Source organism: Apodemus sylvaticus, chromosome X, assembly GCF_947179515.1.
Source record: "Apodemus sylvaticus chromosome X, mApoSyl1.1, whole genome shotgun sequence".
In the NCBI taxonomy this organism is placed as follows: domain Eukaryota; kingdom Metazoa; phylum Chordata; class Mammalia; order Rodentia; family Muridae; genus Apodemus; species Apodemus sylvaticus.
In genome coordinates this window covers 92,268,822-92,277,729 of record NC_067495.1, presented here as the reverse complement: position 1 = coordinate 92,277,729, position 8,908 = coordinate 92,268,822, and the positions used below count along the sequence as shown (strand labels likewise).

The following is an 8,908-nucleotide window of genomic DNA, read 5'->3' as shown; positions in this document are numbered from 1 at the left end:
GTATTAGGAAGGAAATGGAGAAGGAGAGGGGGAAATATAAATCATGTAAATACACTATACTAATGTATAAAATTTTCTTTTTTTATATGATATTTTCTTTATTTGCTTTTCAAATGTTATCCCATTTCCTGGTTTCCCCTCTGAAAACACCCTATCCCATCCCCTATCCCCTGCTCACTGATTCACCCACTCCTGCTTCCCTACCCTGGTATTGCCCTATACTGGGGCATCTATCTTATCCTTCACAGGAGCAAGGGCCTCTCCTTTCATTGATGTCTGGCAAAGCCATCCTCTGCTACATATGCAGCTGGAGACATGGGTAACTCCACATGAACTCTTTGTTAGGTGGTGATGTTCCTGGGAACTCTGGGAGTACTGGGTGACTCATATTGTTGTTCCTCCTATGGTGCTGCAAACCCCTTCAGCTCCTTGGGTCCTTTCTCTAGTTCCCCCACTGGGGATCCTGTGCTGAGTCCAATGGTTGGCTGAGAGCGTCCCCCTGTGTATTTGTCAGGTACTGTCAAAGCCTCTCAGGAGAAGGTTATAAAAGTATATAGTGAGTTGGGCAACTCAAGCCCAATCCAAGAAACACTGCAGGCTTCTTCCTGCACTGTGCTGTCTTCCACGTGTAGACCCTAGTCTCAATTCTTTGTTCAACATGAATACCTGTGGAAACTAGAAAGGGAACAGTGGGGGAGGGGTGCTGCCTTAAAGGAGGGAGGATAATAGACTATAGGTAAAATGTAAGTGAAGGGGAGGCTGATGGGGGTATAAATGTTCAAATGAAAGGAAGAGTGGATGGTGGTAGAGATGAGAAAATGGATGAGGGTTGATTAAAATGGAGGGGTATGAAAGAATAGGAAAAGATAAGATTGGGTATGCTCATGGTGATTAGGCAGGCTGCTGGTGGGAGAAGTTATCAATAGATTTATTCAGCTGTTAACCTTGTCTTCTATAATAAGAACTAGCCCACCAACAAATGTCCAGTGGTGCAATGGTAGAATGGAGGATGTAGGGGGTAACCAACAACCTTCTAATTAGATTTGAAGCCAACTCAACAAGAAAAAAATTATACCTTGTACCCTAAAATCTTGGCAAGAACCTGTGGCTGGGAAGGCCCTAGGCCCTGGGAGAGAATCTGCTGGAATGCTAATATTTTGCTAAATGAACATAATATCAAACTACCTTCTAAATACTCATTCATATAAGCATAGATTAGGGCAGCTCTTACGCCTGGATCAAACAAGATAGAATTAAACTAATGAAAACGGTACGTAGACTTTGGACAAAGTTCTTAGAGAAAATGAAGAAGTTGTATCTAGTAGCCAGTTGCTGAGGCAGGACAACAGTGGAAATGCACGCTGTCGAATAATTGATATTTAAAGGGAAATCAATAAGAATGAGATCATCCAGGGAGTGGGAATACCACATGAACTGAGGAGTTACAAGGCTGAGGAAAGAAAGCAGAGAACACCAGCCCTCTAAGTAGGAGCTCACTTCCTGGAGGGTACCATCCTCAGGCTCTGTACTTAGATCTGTTGCATTCTGGATTCAGGAGCTGAGAGTTCTTGGAAACGCCACTAACCCCTTCTAATTAGGCTGTCACAATTGGTGAGAATGGGCATCTCACAGAGGTTTTCAGAGAAGACAGTGGGTTAACCTCTTGGAGTCAGGAAGCCTTCCCCTCCTTCTTTCCTTGGCCACGCCTCCCCTTTCTCCACACTTCCCCCCTAACTGTGCATTGCTACCCAGATCCTCCAGGGATGGGAGGTGGGGAGACAATTGGGGGGGGTGGATTTAGCTAGGGTGACGCTTTGCTCATGTGACTGGATTGGTGCCCACGTGGGCACCAGCCCCCGCGCCAGCTAGTCCTGATGCTGCTGCAGATACCTGTGCCCAAAACCCCGCATTTGCGCAGCACCATTTACTTGAGCTGAACTGGTTATTGTGAGCACCGAGAAGGTGCACAGACCTGTCCTGGGTCTCCTCAGGTCAGTACTGAAATGCTGCCTCTGCCAACAGAGCAGGGCAGGGGTGGGGGTGGGGTGGCAGCTGGAACCAACAGCAGCAGGAAGGGAGGGGGAAGAGATCCCGGAGATTGGTAAGGAGGGGACACAGCGGACTGGGCAAGAGGAGGGGGAGGAGGACCCCCGCAGGCGGCTCCCTTCTTTCATCCCACTCCTAATCCGTTTTAGAGCAGGCGGGGTGGGGGTGAGGGGGCCCGCAGTGCGACGGTGAGCTGTAGACAGATGCGATCTGAAGTGAAGGCACACTCCAGGATCTGAAGACAAACTGACCCGGACCAAACGGGGTTGGGGGTGGGGCAAGCTGCCTCCAGAGTCCGAGTGGGGAGCGCAGAGTAAAACGGAGTTTGGAGAGCATCCCGATTTAGTGCCCAAGGCCTGAAAAGAAATGGCGGCTTGGATATGCGGGGGTGGGGGGTGTGACGGAGGAAAAGGTTGGATGATGATTATGGGCTGCTAGACAGGTACACAGTCTCTGTGCATCTACTGACTACACAGACACTGCCCCTGTGTCCTGTCTTTAGGTCGCAGTTGCTCCCAGCCAGTGCATTGAGACATCTGCGAAAGAGGGTCGACCTGCCTGGGATCCCTGCAGGTCAGTGAATCATGACAAAATGGGGCATGATTTGGGGCCCCACTGCCTGCCCCCCTCCCAAGCTATCCCATGTGACACACTCAGAGCTTGTCACCTTGAAGGAGCTCAGAGAAAGTGGCAGGACGGGGCACGGCATCTCTGTCTCCAGGTGGAGGAGGGGGCAAGCCTATAAGGCATACTTGGTGGGTTGGGACAACCACCCCTCAAAGGGCCAAGTGCAAAGATAGATGTTAATGAGCCTGTGTTCTGTCAGGGGTCTCAGTCTCCCCTGTCTCTTCTTTTTCCTCCTGTTTCCCCACTTTTACTCTCAGGACAGGAAAAGGAGGGAAACCTTGACATGGAAGAACTCCGCGGTGAAAAGGAAGGCAAGCTGGAAAAGGAGGGAAAGCCAGAAGATGAAGTAGAGCCTGAAGATGAAGAAAAGTCCGAGGAGGAAGAGAAGCCGGACAAGAAAGCAAAGCCAGCAGCACGCCAGGGCAAGCTAGAGGAGGAGGCAAAGCCAGATGATCAGGGGCAAGATGAGGGGAAGGCTGAGAAGCAGGGCAAGTCTGACGGGGAGGGCAAGCGCCAAGGGGTGAGCAAGCCCGATTCCCAGGCCAAGTCAGCCAGCGAGGAGGCGCGGGCTGCAGAAAAGCGCCCTGCTGAAGATTATGTGCCTCGGAAAGCAAAACGGAAAACAAACAGGGGGACAGATGATTCTCCCAAGAACTCCCAGGAGGACTTACAGGACAGGCATGTAAGCAGTGAGGAGATGATGAGAGAGTGCGCAGATATGACTAGGGCTCAGGAAGAGCTGAGGAAGAGGCAGAAAATGGGTGGTTTTCACTGGGTGCCAAGAGATGCACAGGATGCTTTAGTCCCCAGGGGCCAGCGGGGAGTCAGGGGGATGAGGGGCGGTGGAGGTAGGAGCCAGAGGGGCTTACACGACATCCCATACCTTTAATGCCCTTGGCCTTCGATTCTCACCTCTCTGAGGAGAAAGAACACTGCTGGCCCTGCTTTCCCTGGTAGATACTTACCAGGCCTGTGCTTTAACATTCAGCCGAAACTCTGCTTTAGGTGTCAGTGTCTTTACCAGCAGCCTTCTGACCCAACTACAGTGCTCTCCGTCTTTTAGTACAGGATTTTCACCCATGTGCATGAAAAATATGTTCATGGTACATTGTAAAAATGAATAAACAAAACAGTTTGCAGAACCACAGATAAAGTATCTGTTTTTTTAAGAATGTAAATGTGCTTGCATAATGCATCTGTGCACAAAGAAATCTATGAAGTGTGTACACTGATCAGCTAGCAATAGTTATTCCTTCAACATGGACCTAAAAATGTCTCACATGCACTCAAATATTTGTCTCACTGCATGACCCTTGGGAACACCCATGCCATTCCTGTACTGTGTGCCCACCCTGGGTCTTTTCTCACATTGTCATTGGGTACTGCTGTCTTTACTCCTGTGCCTCCCATTCTATGGTTCTTGTATATGTGTCCCTCTTTTGGTTTCCTGTAGCCGTCCTTACTTCCTTCTTTTTCTGACTCAGTTCTTTGTCTCTTTTCCTAAAGAATATGGGCTATATTATGCCATATGCCAAATATGTTGAAAACTAAAAATGTGACAATAATATATGATAAACAATTGAACTTTGAATTGTTTGAATGAGCTTACAAAGAAAATGGTATTTAAAGTGCCTGTTGTTAGGACATAAAATTGATACAGTTCACATTGCCTCTGGTATTCACGGGTAAAAGAAGCAACTTGTCACTTTAAAAGATTCCTTGCTATAAAAATCAATCTTGTCATCTTGAAATGGGCTTATTTATCTCAAAATACTTCCTGTGCATTAAGAGGAACATTGATGGAATGCTGACCCTGGGAAAAAGGCCAGTTATGTCTCATATGTGCTCAGGCACTAGGGTAAGTACTAACTATTTTGTGATGTCTGTCGGCACTGTAACCTTTCTCCTGGGCCCAGAACTATGTGGTTATAGAGGCATTAGTGACTACTTACTTCCCTTGAGTCACTGGTGAGCCAGTTTTCATCTATCCTTTATCCATACAGCAAGGAATAAAGCTTTATTCTCCCTTTGGAGTGCTCTCATTAGTAATTTGTAGATATTCCCTTGGTTTTCTTGGACTTTCATATATGCTTTTTTAACTCTTTCATATAAGAAAATGGCCATCTGTATATGTTTCATTGATTTATTTGTGTCTACACTTAACTATTATCTTCACTAAAATTATATATTACAGGCTACACCATGAAAAATATCTACAACAGTTGTTATGTTGTCTTTGTGTTTTAACATGTTACATGCAGATTTTCTTTCCTAGTTTGAGAACCTTACCTTAGCAGTTCAGTAGGCCTGTTAACATATTTGTGTTTTAAATCCCTAGTAGTGAGCACAGAGTCCATGAACCGGATGTATCAACATCACCTGAGAGTTAAGAAGAACAAGAATAAGGATCTCAGAATCTCAAAATCTTAGGCTCTACCTTAGGTCTACTTAGAACATATTTTTGCCATAAATGCTCATTAATTTAATTCTTTCATAAATACAAATTATTTTAAGATACCAATGGGGGTTCCTTGACACTTTGAAGTTTGAGAAAAACCTGCTTAGGGGAAGTTCACAAGTTTATCTATCACAACTTTTACATGGAATATAAATTTGAAAGTATATATATATATATATGTGTGTGTGTGTGTGTGTGTATATACACTAGGTAGAATATATACCAAGGGTAATTATCCTTCCCTAATGCAAATTAGATCTTAAAATCAATGGCTTGAGACCTACAAAGCTTTAAATTATATAGACTAAAATTATGAAATAGGAAATACCTGACTTCATTGCAAGTAAGTAAAGCAATTACAGTTTTTATGAAAATTATGTTTGAATTACTAATGTATATGTGTACTAGGAATAATGTTGAATTTTAAACTTTAGGTTGTGAATAAAAAATATGGAGAAACACAGCATCAAACCCCTTGTATCCTAAAGTGTAGCATGTTCATTTCATACTCACACTTTTAGGACCTATCACAAATACCTGACATGTATTAGATAGTTTGAAAAAAATGTAAACTGACTATGTCAGAAACCACCAATGATTGTTTAAGTTTAGCCTCTGATTTTGTAACTAAACTTGAACAAATAAGTTGTCCACTGTGCTTTGCTTATGGCCTCAAAACTACTGGGGAGTCGTGAGCTTTGCAAGCTCAACAGGGAATACTACAGCGTTCAGTCAAAGATGCCATTATCAAAGAACATCCATCTGTTCGCACAAAGGAGAGTCCCTAGGCTTAGTGAGTGGAATTAACTTTTCAACCCCAAGAAGACAAGTGAAATAGACAACTAAAAATATTGTGTTATCCAATGACCCAGGAGCAGCTTCTATGTATGCCGCAGGAACACAGATTCACAAAGGAACAAAAGCATTACTGGCAGACTGAAAGTCTGGGGGATGGAGGTGCTGTGATGGAAAAGTAGAAATCAAACATATTACTAGAGGTGATCTTGCTCCACTTAGCTTAAGGGAACTAACTTGGATTTTAGTGACTACATATGCAATATTGGCTCTGTGCCTAGACACCATTCCAATTTTGAATGGCACTCAGAGCAAGCAAAAGATCTGCATTAAGTTCAGACCTCATGACTTTGCAGATTCATTGGATAAATATTAACTAGGCCTATAGTTAGGCTACAGACTATTGGGGTTTTAGAGCATACAAGGTTCCCATGCACCACTAAAATACTGATCTCCTCTCTTGGTAGATAGACTACACTTGAGAAGCTGTAGTAACTTATTAATAAACCACAATAGAGGTAACAGCTGGCCATGGGAAAGAGGGCAATCACTATGAACTTTGTACTAGACTAGCATCCTAATACTTGCCTACAACTCCAGCCCAGATAACATTTTCAAATCATTGCTTTTATTTTTGAGATTATACTATAACTAGATTATTTCCTCCTACCATTTTCTCCCTCCAACCCCCCCATATACATCTCATTGCTCCCTTTCAAATTTATGGCCTCCTTTCTCAGTCAGCCTTGAAAACATATGTATACAAGTAATGTTATACAAACTGAGTAGGTATCTATTTAGGTTGTGTGTGTGTGTATGTGTGTGTGTGTGTATGTGTGTGTATGTGTATGTGTGTGTGTATGTGTGTGTGTGTGTGTGTGTGTGTGTGTGTGAGCAACAGATAACATTTCTTGAGGAAAATGATCACTAATCAGTGAAGACTTCTTTTATCGGACTGCTAAAATTTTAAGTGTCAGTAAGTTGCTCATAAAATACATTGGCTCTTTATAGGCATGGGATTGTAAGTAAGTGCTTCCCACACTCTGAGATATGTTCGCCTAAAATGAAGACTTGCTTGGTGGGATAAGGGATACAAAAGAGAAACTCTAGACAACTCTCTTCTAACAGATCCCTCTGATATGGGAGGATCATACAGGCATGCTTGATTTTATCCTTCATTTTATCCTTGCATGTCCTTTTTATAGTAAGTCCACAATATTGACTTTGACTTCAACAAAACCAAGTGAGCCCTGGGTTAGGGTTTCATTATGGTATGGGAAAGGTTGTTCAAGAGGAGAAGGAGGTTTTGTAACTTGGGATGGATGACAAAACAGGGAGGGGGTTAGTATGATACTTTCTAAATCTCCAAATAGCAAGACTTGGAACCAAAATGACACTGGGTTAGTTTAGCCAAAATGTCATATCAGATCATCTAACTACCATGCTTCCTCCAGTCCTTTGGAAAGAAATACTACATTTTTATTGATGTTCTACATGAAGAGTACATCTGGACCAGCAGGTGAAGCTAGCAACTGAAGTCTCTTCTTACAGATCCAGCCTGCATCAGCTTATAGAGACAACTAAAAGAACTGAATAGAACTCATTGGAGAGAGTACAACCTTAGTCTCATGATTTCATGCCAAAGCACAGCTCTTAATCCAAATCCACCTCTGTGGATAGGAACTGGGAGGCAGGGAAATACAAGCACAAAGTGTTTAATCTTGTGGTGTAATGAGATTTCTGTGGGAAAGAAGTAATGCAGAAAAGTGAACTGGAAGAGAACAAAGGAATCATTCAGAACAAATGCTATCTTATGGGGAGTGGGAACATCATGGTTTGGAGATAGAAAAAGGACAGAATACCAGCCTGGGCTATGCCAGAAATGGTGGCAATGGGAGACCAACACCTCCACTTGTAAAAGAAAAACTCATGTGTGCTCTCAGAACATCCCCAGCTCCTGTGGTTCAAGACCTGAAGATAGCCTACTGGTTAGTGAACTTGGGCTTTTGCTTCCTGGCCATAGGATTTAAATTCCAGAGAACACTGTGGGGATAGCTGAGAGAAAGGTGCATCAAAGGCCAGTTTAGGGTAAAAAGGAAGGCAAAAGCATGGGGCTGCATGGGGATGACCAGACACATGACTAGATAGGATTAATTTTCTGTGGAGACATAAGAGAGGACAAAAACAAAAGGCTTGATAGTTTCTAAATTGAGCTCTAGAATAAAGACACATCAGCCCTGATGCAGTTAGAGAAACAAAAAGGAAGCCAAATGGCATTTGCCATTTGTTACAGTCAGTTGTCAGTGGCATTTGCTTAGGGCTCACAATAGGATTTTAATATCATGTTGCCTTTGGTCTTTAGCACGGGATATAAAGTTAAGATGGAGACAAGACAGATGTCATTAAAAATAACTTCACTGAGTTGGAAACCAAGAAAAATAAAATCAAATAACAACATAATTTCTCCCTTTTGTGCAAAGACATTCTTTTTTCAATGCAGCATATGTTGAGACTGAGAGAAAAGGCAACTTTCATTGTTAACAGAAATATAGATGAAGATATTTTGTGGACAATAAGTAACAAAATGTTGTGAAACTTGCATAATTTGTCAAACAGAAATCTGTTTTCTGGGCATCCATTTTGAGTAAATAAATATAGATGCCAAGAAAACTTGATATTGGAAATACAAATGTCTCACAGAATATAAGTGTAAATTATTCTATAATTCTACTCATCTATAAACAATAATGACAAAAAATTATATTTAATTACATGAAAGAAGTTAACACAATATTTGAGCTTTATACATGGATGATACTGGTTTTACAATCATTATGTAGAGAACCAAATTAATGTGTTGAAACATTAATGAGTGATTTCATGAAATAAGATTAATCTTCTCTTTCACATTTTTATTTTATATTATCTATTGTTCTGATTTTTCAGATCCCTAATGTGAATAGATTATGTTGTTAGTATATA

The 8,908-nt window shown here is 42.3% G+C and overlaps 1 protein-coding gene across 1 annotated transcript; it reads left to right on the top strand.

The window, feature by feature from the left end:
* Nucleotides 1-1,781: 1,781 nt before the first annotated feature.
* LOC127674972 (transcription elongation factor A protein-like 3) lies at nucleotides 1,782-3,810 on the top strand. The gene is made up of 3 exons (XM_052170835.1): nucleotides 1,782-1,991; nucleotides 2,549-2,619; nucleotides 2,931-3,810. The coding sequence occupies exon 3, from the start codon at nucleotides 2,957-2,959 to the stop codon at nucleotides 3,560-3,562; it is 606 nt and encodes a 201-aa protein (XP_052026795.1). The 5' UTR covers nucleotides 1,782-1,991; nucleotides 2,549-2,619; nucleotides 2,931-2,956; the 3' UTR covers nucleotides 3,563-3,810.
* Nucleotides 3,811-8,908: the final 5,098 nt, after the last annotated feature.

Excerpts from the sequence above, each read along its gene's own strand:
- LOC127674972 (XM_052170835.1), top strand. The coding sequence starts at position 2,957 with ATGGAAGAACTCCGCGGTGAAAAGGAAGGCAAGCTGGAAAAGGAGGGA.